This window comes from Ascidia mentula, chromosome 1 (genome assembly GCF_947561715.1).
Source record: "Ascidia mentula chromosome 1, kaAscMent1.1, whole genome shotgun sequence".
Taxonomy (NCBI): Eukaryota; Metazoa; Chordata; class Ascidiacea; order Phlebobranchia; family Ascidiidae; genus Ascidia; species Ascidia mentula.
In genome coordinates, this window is record NC_138566.1 from 20,495,587 (window position 1) to 20,514,405 (window position 18,819).

General features: G+C 39.1%; 3 protein-coding genes across 3 annotated transcripts; all 3 read right to left on the reverse strand.

Annotated features, from left to right (window-relative positions):
* Nucleotides 1-684: 684 nt before the first annotated feature.
* LOC145889250 (fatty acid-binding protein, liver-like) lies at nt 685-2,008 on the reverse strand. Its single transcript, XM_082980172.1, has 4 exons — nt 1,881-2,008; nt 1,285-1,457; nt 799-900; nt 685-735 (listed from the first exon to the last, which is right to left on the reverse strand). The coding sequence occupies exons 1-4, from the start codon at nt 1,951-1,953 to the stop codon at nt 685-687; spliced, it is 399 nt and encodes a 132-aa protein (XP_082836298.1). The 5' UTR covers nt 1,954-2,008.
* A 697-nt stretch (nt 2,009-2,705) lies between these two features.
* On the reverse strand, nt 2,706-3,536 carry LOC145901578 (fatty acid-binding protein, brain-like). Its single transcript, XM_082989315.1, has 4 exons — nt 3,413-3,536; nt 3,175-3,350; nt 2,841-2,945; nt 2,706-2,774 (listed from the first exon to the last, which is right to left on the reverse strand). Exons 1-4 carry the CDS (start codon nt 3,483-3,485, stop codon nt 2,718-2,720), a joined length of 411 nt encoding a protein of 136 aa, XP_082845441.1. The 5' UTR covers nt 3,486-3,536; the 3' UTR covers nt 2,706-2,717.
* A 773-nt stretch (nt 3,537-4,309) lies between these two features.
* Nucleotides 4,310-18,800, reverse strand: LOC145902424 (dedicator of cytokinesis protein 1-like). The gene is made up of 49 exons (XM_082990384.1): nt 18,641-18,800; nt 18,491-18,574; nt 18,383-18,426; nt 18,198-18,253; nt 17,946-18,042; nt 17,637-17,879; nt 17,417-17,529; nt 17,250-17,348; nt 17,106-17,187; nt 16,929-16,992; nt 16,717-16,864; nt 16,574-16,656; nt 16,345-16,508; nt 15,925-16,011; nt 15,747-15,845; nt 15,476-15,652; nt 15,168-15,384; nt 15,011-15,108; nt 14,846-14,935; nt 14,679-14,779; nt 14,486-14,620; nt 14,271-14,376; nt 14,048-14,118; nt 12,976-13,082; nt 12,775-12,902; nt 12,602-12,697; nt 12,438-12,536; nt 12,278-12,372; nt 12,129-12,207; nt 11,919-12,019; nt 11,722-11,780; nt 11,398-11,546; nt 11,125-11,210; nt 10,641-10,797; nt 10,413-10,544; nt 9,937-10,140; nt 9,515-9,619; nt 9,312-9,453; nt 9,084-9,165; nt 8,873-8,957; nt 8,388-8,474; nt 8,000-8,176; nt 7,213-7,296; nt 6,986-7,117; nt 6,601-6,734; nt 6,196-6,415; nt 5,999-6,077; nt 5,712-5,842; nt 4,310-5,403 (listed from the first exon to the last, which is right to left on the reverse strand). Exons 1-49 carry the CDS (start codon nt 18,687-18,689, stop codon nt 5,308-5,310), a joined length of 5,553 nt encoding a protein of 1,850 aa, XP_082846510.1. The 5' UTR covers nt 18,690-18,800; the 3' UTR covers nt 4,310-5,307.
* Nucleotides 18,801-18,819: the final 19 nt, after the last annotated feature.

Consider the following 18,819-nt stretch of genomic DNA (forward strand, 5'->3'; position numbering starts at 1 on the left):
AATTATACCAATTTGTTCTTGCTTAGGAATAAACGTTTCTTCCCTAAATAATATTTGCTATTATAACGCCCGCTTCTCATTCAAATTGCATCGTCATTTTGATGCAAATTTTCACTAATTTGGCCTCTTTTGCCGCAGTTTCGCTTTGGAAAATTTTCCTTTTCAAAACAAAAAACCTTTCCATTTTACAAAAATTAACTAGTTCCTGAGTTCCAGTATAAATTGTATTGATGACCTTTCATCACTAATAGTAACGTTTCAAATTGGCCTTTTTAGTATATTTTTTTGGTTTGATTGTCATTTTTTGAAAGTTCAGCCTTAAACTCACATTTTGGAGTTTGGTAAAATTAATTTGGTCATAAATACGTGCAAGAATATAACCTGGTATACTATTATAGTCGTTATTGAAGACGAGTGGCTACAGACATTGGTCATTTTCTGTACGTTCCAAATTTATTAAATGCGATAACGCAGGGCTTTACCGATTCCCCATAAATAAACAATTGCACAATAGGAAAACACATGGAAGTTTTAATGTTTGCATCCAAACATGTTACGAACACCACTGAAGGATTTCTTGTAATCTCGAAGTTTTGTTCATTGCAATTTCCATCAATTATTGTCTTTAGCAAAAAAAATCTGAGCTTTATTTAACGGCTCGGCAAAGTTTTTTCTCAGAGTATGTTACTTTCGCTCGTAAACTCTCTTGCCCACAACATCTCCCATCACGAGATCCTGCAACAAATACATGAGTGAAACCGTCGCAAGTTTATCACTCTTTCAAATTCTGATACTTGCCATGACCAACAAATCTCCCTCCACGTATCTTGTTATGCTTGTCTCTTTGTCGCCCCACTTCTGATGTTGCACAAGTTTGTCGCCATTCCAGTAGATTTTGGTCTAAACAATCATTTAGGGTTACTTGTCGTATTTAAAGGAATTCGGGCTATTTTTATTGTATTGGTTATTTTTCACCGAAGCAAACATTTGTTGAAAAACGCCTACACCTTAATGGTCGTTTGAGGTTAAACATGCAAAATAAAAATGATCGTTAAGTTATACAAAAGTTGTGTGTTTGAGACTATTAAAGTCGATTACCTTTATACATGCATGTTGCGTATTCGTTAATATATTTTCAAAAAGTACACACAAACGCAAATAAAGTTTGCTAACGTTTTCAAAATATAAATATTAAAAAAAATATATCAAAAAATACAAGTGGATTGGTTTCTTGATTTTAACGATCTGTGGATAATTGGATAAATGTAACTCTTAATACGACACCTTGGTCTTTCTGCCATCTGGGGTTTCCTCGTCCCATTCTTCGTTAATTGTACATTTTGTTTCCAGGTCACGAAACGTGCTCACGCTTTTCATGAAGAAGGATGTGTCTTTGATTTCTATAGTAAGGGTTGGTTTGGCCAGGTTTCCCATCTTTCTCATCGCCATGTTCACCCCTGCCAAGTTTGAAACATCGTCATGGACGCGGATCGTTTACATATAGGCTTCACTATACAAAATTTAAGTAATGGATAGTTAGTTTGCCAACCAGGCATAGTAAGGGAAAATTTGGAAACAACTTTAACACGTGCGAAGGGAGAGGTAACGTTAATTTCCAGACTACGTGTATTTTTAATCAAACATTAATAAGCGTCCTGCAATCGTTTCTCGGATGCTAAATCATTATCCGACACCGAGTACACATGGATATATGGGGTGTACATGCTTACCCCTGTATCATCAATATTGTTTGTACAAGGTCCCTAGAACAGAATAGTCTGTTTAAGCTGGGACATTTTACCGATTTTACATCCTTTTTGGACCATGCTGTGCATATAATATGCTTTGTAAACGACAAAAGGTTTTCTGAAAAAACTTACCAAGCGCCTTCATGTATTCTTCGAAGTTATCTGAAGATTTGATCTTCCAAACGCCATTCATTTTTGCCGCCATGATGTCTACTTACAAGTTGTGGATTCAACGCAAATAAATGCAGTTAAAAATGCACCTTAGGCAGGAAAGAAGGTGCATAAGGTTATAACTCGCCACGTGTAATTTTTAAAACAAAGTGATATGTTATGCGAGTATATGACGTGATAGAGTGGAGCATATATATTCGAATATTTATCCTATGCATAAATCATTGCACTGCAAGCTATTGTACAGGACAGTTTTGTAAATATCTCTCTGAAATACAAGCTCCCACTAACCTCGTGTGTCACCTTTCATTGCACTACTGGCAGCAGAGCAAGGGACAACCTTCGTAATATCCTCGCTTCTCGGCAACCACGTTAATGTGCAACTCGCTCGTAACTTATGGTCCAGACACGCAGACTCTTCAGGCTTATTGTCGAGTCAACAAACTGGGCACACACAGATTTAGATGAGCTAAGAATATCAGGCTGCAGGGCCCGCTTCGTGGGATTTATACCCCGACATATCGTTCGTAATAATAAAAGAGATATATATGATCAAGTAAACGTCGGTTATGAGATATTTGATTTAACTTATACCATGAAGCATTCTCGTTTTTTTCAAAATCATTTTATTCCAAATAACAAAGATATTTATTTCTTCTTTGTTGCAGAAGTATTTAAAATAAACACAACTTAAGCTGGAAGTTTTATTTATTGTAAAGGTAACAAAAACACGTCAATCCACAACGACATAAACAAACACTCAAATCGCTTAAAAATTAGCATATGTTCCATTAAGTATTATGTTTCTGCTCTTTCATAAATGCGTTTTGCAACTACATCTCCCATTTGAAGTTCCTGGAAAATAAAATAAAATATTTGAAAGAGAACACAAACATCGTCAGGTTTATCAGAATTATTTACAGCAATTAAGCGCCCAGAATCATCGAGATATCGAGATATTGATGTCGACTTTCCGCTCCATGTCTCCTCTTGCACCAAGACGTTGTTCTTCCAGTTCATGATTGTCTTTACATATAAATAAACATATAGAGTTGTTTATTAAAATACTACGAACATTATGAGCCTACTGATACTAATGACCTATTTTAGCAAAGGAAACTAGTCAATGTATGTTTGTTTTCAGATATTGCCATGGCTCAATGTAGCGGCTTTAACAACGTTTGACGACGTTGTCGTCAGGTTCAAGAAACTTCATAAAACTAGTGATTCCTTCATATGTTGCTAATTAACTTACTCTGCAGATTCGTCCGTCCACGGTTTGCTGGTCACTTTCTTTTCCGATCGGACATTCCAACTTGTGTGTGCTGAACGTACTGGAAGTTGTAATTTTTACGTCACTTTTCTCACAACCGTCTATGGTTACTGTTGACTTTGTTGCGTTGCCGATCTTTCGCAAGGCGAAGTTGACTCCTGTCACGAAAGTAAGCGGTCGTGCAAAGGACGAAGTCCACTCAGAAATTATCGAATCTTACCAACAGCCTTCATGTAGGCATCGAAGTTCTCCGACTTGGCGAGTTTCCACGTACCGTATAGATCGACTGTCATTGCGAATGCGTTTACAAGTTGTTTGATCGCTCGCCTTAATATAGCATCTCTAGCTCGTGTCAAACTGTTTTAGCAACAAAACAAAGCAGACGCAGAACTGCGGAAACAGCGGCGGGGCGTTAATATAAACACCATAAGCAGGATAGAGATCTAATTACTTTGCTGGAAACTCGTGCATCATTGCTCTGGCCATAGTCTGAATCATCCTGTTTGTGTTTAAGTTCTACGGTTTGGTGACAAACCGAAAAATGAAAGAAAATGCAGTTTAATGAACTTTAAACCATATATTAAAAGAACTCGCTAACAGGCTTATGTTTATTATGTTTTGGTAATAATAATGCAACACACGAAAAAGTGAATTTCACGTGCAAATGCGAGATTGCCGATAAAAATGTAAACAAAATGTGATCAATGTTTCATACCGCTGTTGTTTTGATTCTACATCTTCCTTTGCGTGGTGTTGACACTGCATAATTAATCATCCCATTCTCGGTTTTTCAATAAACGCCGCTAGAAATGCGAATGGTTTTGGTTTTAAACGTCAACAACCACACAAGACCGTGGATGAAATTATTTGTTGTCAATTTAAAATGGATTTTGCTCCTTACAACAACGTCCATCCTTTCAATATCTGCAATGAATATATGTTTAAATAAAGTATAAAAAATGTGTTTTTTCTTGATTACAACTTTTGAGTGTCAAAAAAGTTGTATGTAGATTTGGTGTAATGTATAGGATCGACATGGAATTTATGTTTCAGATCTCACAAGCCCAAGTCCGTCCAAATGGTTACTTGATTGGCAAACCATGCTTGCCTCAACAAAACAACACAAACCAATTCAAAGACTTAACTCTTGTTAATATACGTTTATAATTGACAGAGGCCTTCACACCGCCACAAGTGAAGTGAAAAACTCTTTTAAAACGGCAAAAACAGTGACAAGCTGTAAAAACGTCGTTTTTTCATTCCAACAAACACGAACGGCGAAAAATTGTTTCCACTGCACGAAGTTGGCAGACGATGCGATAAATTGTAAGTGCTCGGGAGATTGTGATTTGGTAAATTGATGAAGCGGCGAATTAAAAAATTTGTCGTCACGAAGGTGTTGGGGTTAATGGAAAGACACTCGCGGTTAATTGAGGCGACAGCAAAGGTTTTAGGGGGCAGTACATAAAAACTTTTGGTCTCGAACAAATAGTGTTTTGGTCGCGTTCGCGCACTGCATCTGCAGGACTGTTTCTAAGGCGGTAAATGCGGCAAAAAATTCTTGTTACGAGGGAATGTGCGGCCGAGATATGTATTGCACGCAGACAACCTTGTGGATGAACTGAGTACCGAGGAAAAACAAAAAAATGACGCCTGTGGTGCTTGGCTGGAGCGACACGACAGGGCGAGATATACGCAGTGGTAACGCACACTACAACTGTCAAGGCTTTCTGGATTACGCGAAGGATACAACGCAAGGAATGCACGCGGGAGACGAAGATGGGGCGAGCAGTAAGTGCATGGAACGACACGAAGCGACAGGGGCGCGTACAGAGCATTGTATATTGCATTCCCATGGCGCTGGGAAACAAGGGTTAGCACAACATGGCGACGACGCAGTAACTCTAAAGCAACACTCGCGCAATTAAAACTCCGGGTATCACTAAAGTAACGATGACTACAGCGGCAAAAACGAACGCTAACGATACTTTAATTTTTCCCAAGCTACAAATACAAGCAGTAAATTTAATTCAATCGTTTGCGTTCGTTTTTTCTTCTGGTCCGAAAACTACACATGCGAGTTGAAGAACCGATAACATCGGGTCTTGGTGTTTGCTACGGTGATTTAGCGGGACGTGATGGCTTTTTGGGCGGCGAGAAAGGCCTTCCGGTGGGGTGAGAGTCTCTCTTTACAGGCAGCGGGGGCGGCGGCTGCAAAAAGCGAAGGTTATAGAAGTTAGTAACCCTGACTGGTAAATATTTGACGTAAACATTTGACGAAGGAAGTGAATCAGCACGAGTGGCAGTCACAGCATTACGTGGGCAATACGGTTGCAATGCTGAATGATTTACGCGTAAATGACAGCAGATCGCTAATTATTTGCTCGTACCTGTACATGTTTGTTTCACCATAAAAACTGATTGCCGCAGGAAAGATATTCACTTTAACGAAGGCAATTGCTTATCACATGCAGTTTTATTTGTGAACAATAGTGGTAACGTTTTTTTTCATTCAGTACCTTCTTGTTCGCTGGTATGGGGGAGAGGGGAACAGACTCACGAGGTGCTTCGTCACCAGGTAGATTTCCGTAGTCGCTAAACTGTTTTGCGGGTAAGGGAGGGGGCTGATGACCTTTGACCTGGTGCGTTGCTGCGGAAAACATTGAAACAATAAAGCTCCGGGCCAACGACCTGCGATTCGTCAACTTTGCAGTTCGGCAGAGTTTGGTGCACATAAGAAGGGGCGAAGTCCAACAACGCTCAACGTTTGGTTTATATTCGCGTAATACAACGTGGTGTTACTTACGTGTGGGAGGGTGTTTGGATGGCAAGGTTGCTGGCACTCCCACTGAACTCTTAGGTCTTCTCGGACGCTGTGGGGTTAACTGGAAAAAAAATTCAGTTGTGATTTTACTCAAACAGATACGAAGTATATTGACCCGATATTAAAGATCTGCTAAATAAACACCATAACAAAAATTTATCTGACATTATGAAACCAACCTCCTCACGAAGTTCCACTGTGCCGTTGCCAGTACCACTGGTGGCTGACGTCACTGACGTCTTGTCAAGCGAGTTGTTGGAACCGAATGCAACGAACCACTCCGATGTTTTGCTTCTCCGGTTTGCCATGCTTGACCGGTCACCGGGGATAGCCATTGAGGTGGAACGCCCTACTGGGGTGTTGCTCCCTCGCTTTTTGACTGGAACTTCGGGCGGAGTACTGTTCGAATATATTGATTTAAAATCACTTCATTTTATTAACGAAAGAAAATATCCATGCAAACGTCCCATATTGCGAATATTGTTTTAGCCATCTCACAGTTTATACAAGTCCGTTACATTATATTGGCCAAAACATTGGAAAAGGCTTGCTAAAAAAAGTGCTGTATACAAAAAACTACTTACTGTTCTCTGCTGGGGGAAGAATGGTCGGAGGCAGCGGAATGTATGGAAAGAATTGATTCGGGTCGAGGTTGTTGGATGTTTCTCAAACGTTGCGGAGATGAACGTCGAACCGCACCTCCAACATTGAATGGTGGCTGCGAAATAATAGGAAACTAATCCACATTTCTGGCAAGCAATTAAGCTCATGATCCGTGAGCTACCAACTGCACAGGTCGAAACAGTATGCAATGTCTGCATTTCAACGTACTTTCACAAGTACGGAAAACACAAATAGCATTCGTACTTAAGTTTTCACACATTACGGTGAGGTAGAGTTGACGACTTTAATGTAATTCGCGCAGAAAGTAAGAGAAATGCGCTTTTTTGTCAGCACCCAGACACACACCTTCTTGCCATAATTTTTCTCCACGTTTGCCTTGAGATCGTGGAAGCAACTCTCCATGTTGTCGTGGAAAGGTCTTAATGCAGAGGGCGCAAGTTCGTTATGCAAACGTAATCCCTCTTCCAGCAATGGAATCTACAGGTACGTGTAACGTGTTATAAAACAATCGTATTCAGCTTAGTACTAAATTAGTTGTTTTCACCACAAGTCAGTAAATAGTTAAAATCTACCTGCAAAGCAATGAGGTCTTTGAGCGTTGCGATTTGTCCGTGCTGGTCAATGTTTTCCTTCATGTAAGAGTCAACGAAAAACGCCTGTGAAAAAATAGGCAGTTTGTAAAACCTTACGTGACAGTTAAGTCACCGTTAGTTAGGCAAGTATTTCCGATCTCGACTAAAGAAACAATCAAATCAATGAAGAATAGAAACATAAAGAATAACAGTTGTCTTGGTCGTCAGCTCAATCTCGTCAAGAAATAAAAGGTTTTACGAAACCATTAGGTTTGCAGGCTTGGCAGACCAGGCATTGCAGCCTAGCTGGATCAGCCACTTTTTCCTGACCAGTCGGAGCAAGATTTGAAAAATCAAGCTCCCGGTGAGGTTTGAACTCACGACCCTGGGCTAACCAGGCCCAACGCTCTACCAACTGAGCTACAGGAGCTCAGTGGTTTCACGGGGTATACTGTGGCCAACGTACACTGGTGCGCCAGCGCACAACTTGCCAGGCTACCTTCACATATACGTAGGGGATCTCTACCACCGTATCAGATAACGCAGTAATATTTTATGCAATGGCATGATTGGCAGGATCACCCCACTGCGCAGGTCCTTGCTTGGCGATCACAGCTATCGTATCGCGATCATTAGGTTTGCAGGCTTGGCAGCCCAGGCATTGCAGCCTAGGTTTTACGAAACAAATTTTATCGTTCGCCACAACATTTCCACCCGCACAGTTCAGTAGCCATATAACACCCCTACTTTCAACCGATCATATAAATGATTTCTACGCATTAATCACCTTTTCATAGTTGGAAAAACCGCCCATGACCCGGGGGTCGACCGTTCCATTCAGTTTCATGGAGAGAGGGTTGATGGGTTCGGAGGGATTGCGGATGTATTTCATCACAAGTTGTCTTAACTCAGCATTGCTCGTCTCCATCGTTTCGACTGCGTTCTCCAATGGACTCAATTCTTTCTGTAAAAATTATCAATAGAAATCACTTATAAAATACAAGATGTTTCCGGAAAAATTATTTTAACTTGACCCTCAGTGACCATTACCCATTAACGACCATTTTTTACACATGAGGGCACAAAACTTAAATTTTGAGGAAAACTTGGTGGGCCGAACATGTAAAGACGTAGTGCTGCAAACGCGTGGTCAGGAAACAGGTGGAAACTCATACCGTAGTGAGGTGGTTGATTTCAAACCAACGGAGGATTCCGGGTAGCTTAAAACAGGTAGTGAAGGTGAAGCGTTGAATCCACATGCTCTGTAATAAGAACATTAGAAACAATAAATAAAAGGCTTTTAAGATTGAGTAAACCACGAAACTACAAAGTTTACAACAAAACTATTTTAGTACATTCAGTTCCTACACCCATTACTTTATAGCGTTCTGTTTTACAAGTCAATATCATGCGATTATGTTCTGTGAAGAAAAAGTTTTCGGCACAATAAGAATGCATTTTAGTAATGAACACGTTTCTGACTAAAAAACCGAGGTTTCTGCTTTGCCAAGCAGCCCCTATCTGTTCGCAGGACAATATGCGCTAATTGCTTGTAAATATTATAGGCAATGTCAAGGGTTTGGTCGCACGTGTATTGATATGATGCGATATACTTGAGAAGCTATTCCAGCAAACTTATTTGGGTTGAAGTTGTACTTACCGCAAACTCGTTGTCTTTGTTTTTGGCTCCTTTTCTGAATGGCTTGGAATAAGTGAAACGCTGAACGTCGTTTACTTTGTAAAAACTGGTGACAAATAAACACACCAGGTCAGTAATTTAATATTAAAAGTGAAATTAAAGGTGTATAACGACTATTACGAGAGACTTCATACACATACACATACGTTTAATACAAATACATAATGTCAACCTTAAAATTTGGTCGTCCACTAGTTTTCCCTTGAAATGTGAAGGTTCCTCCATCAATGGATTAACTTTGTACATTTGAACGTCTTTTACGGTGCAGAAAATTTGTGTTAAGAAACGTTAATTACTACTTATCAAATCGTACAGGGATATCAAATCGTATTTTTACAAATATGTAAGAGATTATCTGAAACTTGTAACCGCTGTAAATGAGTTAAGTAAAAGAGGATACACATTCCATTTGAGTTGAGGACGTCATCACCCGGTAGTGACGTATTGTTCATCTTCTTAGCGCTCGGTAGAAGGTTAAGAATGCGCGTGGTAAAATCAGTCAAACGCTCGAACTCCTTGCCACGATAAATAAACTTGCGATTCTGTGAAAATTTTAAAACATTAAATGCAATCTGTCTGTCCGTGGCAACTGGGTGAACTTACCCTGAGAAAAGTAGGGAAGCCTTGCCCGTAATATCCAACAAAAAAATATTCGGGTTCGGGTCGCATGCTGGACGTGATGTTTTTATACAAGTCGGCTTGATAGAACTGAAAAATAAAAAAATATTTACCTCTGGATCGTTCCGTAAGACAAAACATTACGAATCTATAGGAAGATTAATATTATTGGTCTGTGTCCAATGTCATTGGATTCAAGCAGGATCGGATATTAAAATGTATACAGCATGCCACTGTCCAAGTCCACTGGGGGTTCTTACATTAATTCTTGCCAGCATCTGCTTTGTCGTAACAATTAATAGATATTTTAAGGGGTTGAATTTTGGAATTTTCTAATGTGTTTGGAGAAGAATCCACAATAATTTAAATTCCAACATCCAACTTCAACAAACACGCTTCACACTCACAAGAATTTCGGACAACTGTTGGTATCTGAATGTTTCTTGTTCGTGTTGAACTGCCAGCTCCTTGCATAACTTGATTCCCTCTTCCCACATCTTTCCACGTTTAAAGAGATCAACTATGTCGTAATAGAGGGCCTCCTTCAACTCGCGGTGAGTCAGGGCATCCCGGTAACGAGTGTTGGTCACAGTAAGTTTTTCATCCGACCACTGAAGAGGAAAAAGTTTGTCTATAGGCGTTGACAAATGTAAGCACCTCTACAGGCATTGTGTTTCGAGGAAATAATACTTGTCAATATAAAGAGCAGAAATTCGATTAGTCTGAGGAGATTATTCAATTGGTTGTAGCATAACAAATATGACGCGCATTATTGCAAAACCTAAAAGATAAGTTTGCCACAAAATTTTTGGTTACAATATTAATGTTGCAGTCCGTCTCATCTATGCAAAATGGGAGAATGTTAAGTTTCGTTTCAGCTTACGTTTAACAACTTGGCGTGCTGGAGTAGAGTGAAGCCGGCTTCCGTGTAGTTCTCACATTCCAGGTGAAGGTCGCAGAGTTTGTAAAGGTAACGAACGTACATCTCAAGTCTGTTGATATCCTTGTAAAAATTCTGAAAACGGAATCACCATTAAATACGCAATTGTACTGGAAAGAAAACATGAAAAATAGTATAAAGGTGAACCGCTTTACATAAAGTGTAACACACCAGTAGATTGACGGTGCAGCTCATTCGGTTGTCGCGGTTTTCGTCTCTTATAATATCACGGTAGTCCAGTAAGCGACCGAGCAGTTTGGTGACGAGGTTCACAAACTCAACTCCTGTCGTTCTTAAGTATTGATGCTTCCCACACCACTCCGACATTCTGACAACGTGAACAGACCACAGATAATTAAATTAAAAAAAAAACTTGGAAGTATTAGGGCAAGAAAACAAGGGGAGTATTAGGGCAAGAAAACAAGGGAAGTATTAGGACAAGAAAACAAGGTAAGTATTAGGGCAAGATTATTAAAAATTGCACGGCGGTAAACTTTTACTTTAAACTACTCAATAGTGACAACGTCACAAGGCACCATAGGAATCAGATTGTTATCAGGAAATATGACTATACGTGCCTGTATCTATATAAGAATGACAAGTTTAGCATTTTAATATTCATCATTAAAAGACAATTGGCGTTTAGCATATTTACATTTCATTGAAAAGCTTTCGATATTCTTGGTCTCCTCTCCCCCCTTCAACCAACACGTCCAACTTGGTGATCATCTCGTTTTCGAACTGACAACAAGATTAAATATTATGTGTTGGGAAATACAGAAACTATAGGATGGAAAGCAGAATAAATATTCAACGTAGAACTACGTTTTACAAAACAGTGAACAAAGATGTGTCACCGCACAATTGAGAACGGTAAAAGAATGAAATGTTGGCGGGAATCCAAAGGACAAACCAGGAAGTAACAAACCATTTTAAAGTTTCCCCTGCTGTGCAATTCGCACTGCATCATGTCGAAGAATATCGGAATGGTCGCTTTTCTTAAGTCTGCTTCGGGAACGAGCGTCATTTCCAACATGGGACCGACCATGCCGGGGATGAACTTGATTTTGTGCGGACCTGAATTTATTACTTGATTATTTCGAAAATACATAACTGTATATGAAAAGAAGTTCATGTTGCTTTGCACATTTAAATTTCATACGCACAAATTAGGAGGACACAGTGACATATTCAGAAGCTGTATCATTGCTGTTCATAGCGTGCTTTTAACAGATAAAAGAACAGAACTTACCTAAATTGAACCACATGCCTCTGATTTCAAAACCCATCTCACAACGAAGATCGCCATACCTGAAATAACAAACAAGCCGGCAATTAGTTTTAATCCTCACGTAAAAGTCGAGCAGTCACGCTTAACTACCAGCAGGTCACGTGAAGAATCTCAGTTAAATAAAACACCGGCAAGTTAAACTGATGGGGCTGTCTTACTTTTTGACCATGCTGAGTCGCTTGTTGTGAGAAAATCGTTCCATCTGCAAGGCGTCTTGTGTGAGAAAGGTGACGCCCAGATGAAAGAAGTTGTTCCATAGCTGGAAAAAATAAGCTTTCAGGTTTGTATAATACTGTAACTTTCTTGAAAAAAGGTGAAGATCTGTTATTTTTTATTGAATTAGAAACACGCAGATGTAAACTACAAACCTGTGGCTCGAACGAACTTTCGTCCAAAAACGATTTGTTCAAAGTTTTAGTGAAAAACTTGATCGCCCTCATGAACGTTCTGTTTCAAACAACAAACGTGATAAGGTGAAAGTAAAGAAACCAATTTATAAAAAATGATCAAAACCCACGAGTTCTGCAGTGACGTCATAGTTATCCAGTCGCCTCGGTAAACGTTGTTTCCGATAAGGTCTTGGAACATGGAGAAGATTTCCATGAGAAAATCCTATTGAAATTTCAAATGAATTAGATTACCAAATACAACACATGATAATGCAAGGTCATGTTTACCATGAGGTCAAACTTATTGGGAAAGGAGGACAGGTAAGCATCGTAATGATATTCCTCCATTTGACGCAACATGGAAATCAAGCAAGCGACAAAACTAGCCTTAAACACAAAAACCGGTTTTATCAACCCATATTTCTTTACCACAAGGTGAAAGATTGTCTTACAGCTTGCTTGCTTTGCCGGTCTAGTTTGATAACGGTCTGAATGACGGTCCGCAAAAGGGTGTTGGTCACTTCTTGGATATCACCTTTATTTGATTCCTTGGATTATAAGCAAAGCAAGGTTGTTAGTCACTTCACTCATGACAATTAAATAAAAAGCTTTCAAATTATCTTACAACGTCCGAGGAACGCAGCATGGTGAGAATGTCACCAAGCAGACGAACACAAACTTCGAGTTCCTCTTCTTTTTCCAGCAGTTCTTTGAGGTGTTGCATCATCATTTTTAAGAGGATAATACGGCATTCTATCAACAAGCACAAGTCGTTTCGTAATCGTCCCTTTAAACTAGTTAGAAGACCCCGCTAAGAAGCGTTTACCTTGTATTTTAAATATATCGCTGTGCACAATGTCCAGCATACACACAACTTTCTGCCTCGTTAGACGCTCGGTTGGTACGTTTTTAATGAAGTCTTGCAGCAGCAGGCTAAAAAAACAAAATTGGCGTCACAGTTTGCCACAAAAAGGATACGCCGGTCATTTATAACTTCATTTATGAAGAGTCATTATCATTTGCCTACGTCAGAACAATGAATGCAACTAAACAATCGCTTTGGTACCTTTGATTATGTTCTATCTTCTTTGCCTGAACTGCGTTTTCAACACGTTTCACCAAATCGCTGCCGATATGCTTAAGTCTTCGTTTCGAAGGTGTAACTGCTGGAACTTGGGCAGAATTTTCATCTGAAACTTGGTTCTTTCGCTTAGATGGAGTTCTGCGTATAACTTTTTCAACCAAGCTAAACGATGGCTTGCGTCTCATTTCCATGGCTGTTTACAATCCGCCTTTCACAACGCGACCTTTTTACCGAAGTTGGCCGTAACCAGGTTCAAGGACTTTGGTCGTAAAGATATTTACGGCAACTGCGCTTCTCAGGTACTGCGTTGGCTTAGCGTCTACAACAAAGCAAACAAGGCGTTTCGCAGTGCTTCCCAAGCTTGCCTATATTCCATTAAAAAACCTCGCCTGGCGGTAAACTGATCTCACAAGTCCATTACACACCACCTAACGCTGGGGGATGCTGAGTCGTATCAATGAATATGTCGCCACATAGAGGTAACACTACACCCAGAACCACACTTGCTCGTCTGGCCAGTGCGCTGTGGCAGAGTATTTGAACAGGCCCGCCAGAGCGTAACGCGCCTGGCCGTCCAATTGGGTGCCGCCTCTGTCTCTGAGTAAGCTTTCCTACGCACAGTGTATGACCGCAGGCTAAAGCAAACAGCATGGAAAGAAAGAGACCGCTGCATTTTGAATAGGCCCGTTTCCTGGTGTGCCGGCCGCTGCGCTTTCTGATGTGTGAATGGAGTAAAGCTAAGTAGGCTGCTGTTGTTCGCAGAGAGAGAGAGAATGTAGGTGATTAATCCGAGGTGGAGCATCGGACAACTTACCTGAGTTGTTTTGGTTCAAACACGGTGACGACGTCCTTAATCACCGAGGGCACATATTTCATGGCTGTGGCCTACAATAAAAAAACCTTCCTCTTAGACAACTTGCTTTCCAACCATTAAAGTGTGGTATTTACAAACAAAACATCGAATATATAGAGTGATAATAAACGAAAGATTAACATTGTAACTTAAGGCACCATTGAAAGGTGCTAGTTGACTTTACCTGTAATACAATCATGGAATCCTCAGTAATTTTCATGAGTTTGTTGATGGATTCAAATACTCGAAAAACTCCTTGTTCAAATGCCTGCCGTCCCTTCTCATCAAATCTACACATGATTAATTGTAAAAACTTTGGGCAACCACAATAAACTGAAACAATAACTGTTACTAACCAAGAAAATACATGACCTACAATTGTTGCAATTAAACACTTACTGTTGAAACAGAATTCGGGATCTGACGATGAATTTAAATATATATTCCAAAGACTTCAGGGCCTTTAATAGTCTTTCCCTGTATTCAGGAATTTTTACTTTGTCCAAATACTGTACCAGAACATTGGTGAGTTTTCTGTTGAAAAAATGAAAAATATTACTAAGGCCATCTCGGGAGTAATAATATATCTTACTCATATGCCAGGGTAGCACTGAAGTGTTCCAGGATGTAGCTGTCCAACACAGCATGGAAGTGGAAGAATTTCTTTTCCGCAATTAAAGTGATGATGTATATCTTTAAAACATTAGGCATATTGGAAAAGAGCTCACACATTTACAAGTGAAATAGAATGATTGTTACCAGAGCATCAAACACCATAGAATCATAACTTCCATTTTCTGGATTCTCCATCAGAATGTTAAACAGGGCATCAAGTGTGTCTTGTAGAAACTGCAAACAACGAGTCAAAATGAAACAGGTCATTTATCCCCATAAAAGTTAGTTTTATGACACCCTGATACACACCTTAACCACCTCCTCACCATCCACTTTCATGATCGACTCCAGAGTACCTCGCAATTTTGTTGGGTGAGACTTCCACATCAAAAGACGCAGTAAGTCAACTATAAATACAAACATTAGGACAAATAATAGCATAGTGCGCAATTGTCACTTGTCTCACCATTCTGGGTGAGCTTGGTTGAACAAACGAGCGTCGAAACCTGAAAACTGTCTTTGCTCGCAGTGAAGCCCTCCACTCTTGAAGTGAGGTTTCTGCTTGTTGGTGACATTCCACCCTTGCCCTTGATAGAATTCTGCATACTTTCCCACTCATCTCTGGTGGAAGGCAGTGACAAATATTTCTTGGCATCATTTGGTTCCAGCCTTCGAGATTCAACCTGGATAATTAAAGGTAACATGTCCAAAGCAAAAAAAAAATAGATCATCTGAGAAGCAATGTTAAGAAGTCAGAAACACATAGAAATCTACCTTGTAAACCATTAAGTTGTGGATGCCATCATGTAGTGTGGTACCTTCTTCTCTCATCAGACGAGCAAATGATAATCCAAAATCTCGCTCAGTTTTGTCCTTATTTTCTGTTGTCGATCGATGTCGAAATGTGAAGCGTAAATGTGCATTGTAGAAATCCTCAATTGGAATTTGAACCTACACAAAAAAGTTGTATGTTTTAATAATAGCTGGTTGAAATTTCCTTGTAAGTTTTATATATTTTACAAGTCAGCAACAAAACACAATTGACCTTGACAACTTCCATCCACTTGGGTGTTTTGTTTTGATAGTAGATATGAGATCGATATTGATTTTCAGGGTCTTCACCGGAACCCATACTAACTACAATCTAAAACCACAAAATAAGTTTTTAATTTGAAATACAATGCTAAGGAATTACAAAGACAGTACTAAGTAGACACACTTACAGGAATAACAGCACCCGTGTCATTGCACACACTCATTGTAACCTCCACATTTTTCTGAGCAGTTTTGCTGCCCTTCTCAAATTCACCCTACAAAATAAACAGGTGGTTATATTATTGATGGCTTTGGATTATTATTGGAAAATGTAGCATACACATACAGCAATAAATGGATGTAATTTATCAAGAAATACAATGACGCTTAATAGCATTTCAATAAATGGTAAATCATAGAAGGCAATATTATCATATGCCAAAAGATTACACAAAATATTTAAAAAAAAAACATTACATTTGTCACAATAAACCATGCAACATACGCACACCATCACCATACCATAGAGAAAACATTTTCTTAATTGTGGGATAACCAAACAAATTGAAACAATATATACATATTTACATTGTAAATATAGGTGGTACCTGAATAATGGTTACATAAAGATCATTTCGAACATCACCAGGCATAATAATTTCTGGAAAACCCATTTTGCGAACAACTGCTGTTGTTCGATCAACAAGATGAGGGAAGTCATGACGAATTGTTTTAAGGTCACCATTTAACATTTTCAGTGACACCCACAAGCCTTAAAAACAAACAAACACAGCTTGTTAAGCTGCTTGAAGCACACAACACATTTCGGTAGCCTACCTTGGCCTTTGTGATTGATGTCACCACGGGAACTGATTGCTCTTTGCACAAGCTGTTGAAGACTTTCGTTTTCTCCTGAAACTCTGTGCAGAACAAAATAACATAAGAATAAACCTTGAATACAATGTACAAATCACACTTACTGAATAAATGGAATAAAGTGTTGTTTTTCCTCATCACTTTCTGTCGATCCTTTGAGAATAGATGTTATATCCATTACTGCAGCACCAAATGCTCTTCTTAAGCCGAGTGTAATCTTTTTGCTGTCTGGCATTTTCAGGTCCATACGACCTGTTGTTTAACACATTCAGCTATGTATCTTAATCCTACAAGAATATTAACTCCAAAATATTACCTATTCTTACTATTTTGCACACAAGAAAGATCTTTTCACGTTGCAAATCTTTACTTCCTAAATCCTAAAAACACAAATCATCAACTCACTAAAAATAGTTATATTTATATTTACATTAAACATACTATGGAACACAACAATTTCTGATCTCATACAGATTATTACATCAAAACTCACAGTGAAAATTGCCCTGAGGTTGTTCAGCATTTCTATGTTCTTGGGCAGACCCTGACTTCCCCACCGCACAAAGTAGTTTTCACTGCACACAAGCAGCATTGTTAAGTTCAGGGCGTTTAGTGCTAGTGACAAATACCATCTTACCTAATGGGAGTAATTTCTTTGTCTTCATACATTAAAGACATGAAAACATCTGCATCCTCACCAATACGGCATACAAAGTTTTTAACCATCACAAACAAGCTGTTAAATTTAAACAATTATGCTTTTATTTTTAACAGTGACAAACAAAAACACCACTAGAATCCAACCTGTCTACATGCGACTTTCTGTTGTCCTGAATTACTTCTGTGGTTGACTCCTTTCCGCTATGTATTCTTTCCTCTGCTATACGTCGGTCAACTTTGATGGACGCCTTTTCATGCTGTCAAAGAAAGTTTAAACAGTTTTAAAAAATGTATGTACACCGCTACAAACAATATCATGTGTAAGAGATCAGCCATGCTTGCACAAGGATAAGTCCTTACTTACCATTTTGAAAACCTCAACAGCAGACAGTGTACGCACGTCAGCTGGAGTGCATGTCTCTTCACTGCGGATGCTTAAATCTAACTGAAGAAGACGATTACCATAGTCAACCCTGTCTGCAATCTGATGAGAAGTACGAGCAAGCTCATCAGCGGGAAGAGTACCAGATATGACTTGCCGTCTCATGTGAATCAGTTCCCTCATCATTTTGCAAACATGGGCAAAGATTTGCTCATCTTGATTGGACTAAAAACCAACAAAACTGTTAGAAAATGCTTAGGTATGGTAAAATGTTTTATACATGATACACACCATAAACATGTTTTTCCACAAGGCACCCCATTCCCGCAGAACATACGACACCTCCTGTACTATGGGAAGATCAGTGGAGACGACACTTTCATTTCTCCTATGAACAAAAACATACATTTATGTTAGACCCATAAAATGCTCATGCTCTAAAACAGTTTAAAAAGTAATTCAGCTGTTAAACAATGTCTAATAATTTAGGAAAAAAAGTTGCAACTGCATCTACACAATAAAGCATTCTGCACACACTATTACCCTCTTTTTTCAACCACAGCATCTTTCAAGTGTATGTAGCTTGATGGAAATACTCCCTAAAAATATAAAATCAGAGTTTCATTACAAATGCAATTAAGTAAATCTACTGTAAGTATTGGCAGTTTGTAATTAGCAACAGACCAGTTACTGTTCATCTTTAGGTCACAGGTTGCCACTATACAAACCTTTACACTCCGATCCAATATCAGATTTCCTCGATACCATTTTCCTATAAAACATAAATCACATGAAAATTAAGTAATCTGTTTTTTTCTGGAAAGCTCTTTACCAACCATCACACTCTTCGATGATGTGGACTGTATCGCCAACAGACAATTTTAAATGCTGCTTCTCTTTTGGGTTATAGTTGTAAACAGCTGTGGAAAAGCAGAATCAACTTATTGCATCTCATTTTCAGTTTACATAGTAAAGGTAAAACTCACCAACTCCATATTTAGCCTTGACTGGTATAATCCAACCTGAACCTGGCATTATGACCTTCAGCTCTCTTTCAGTGTTATCCAGTTGCAAACTGATACAAACAAGATCATATCCCACAACATTTAACAAAAATCTTCATTGCTACCAATTGCACTAACTGGCCACCTTTAAATGTTTTATG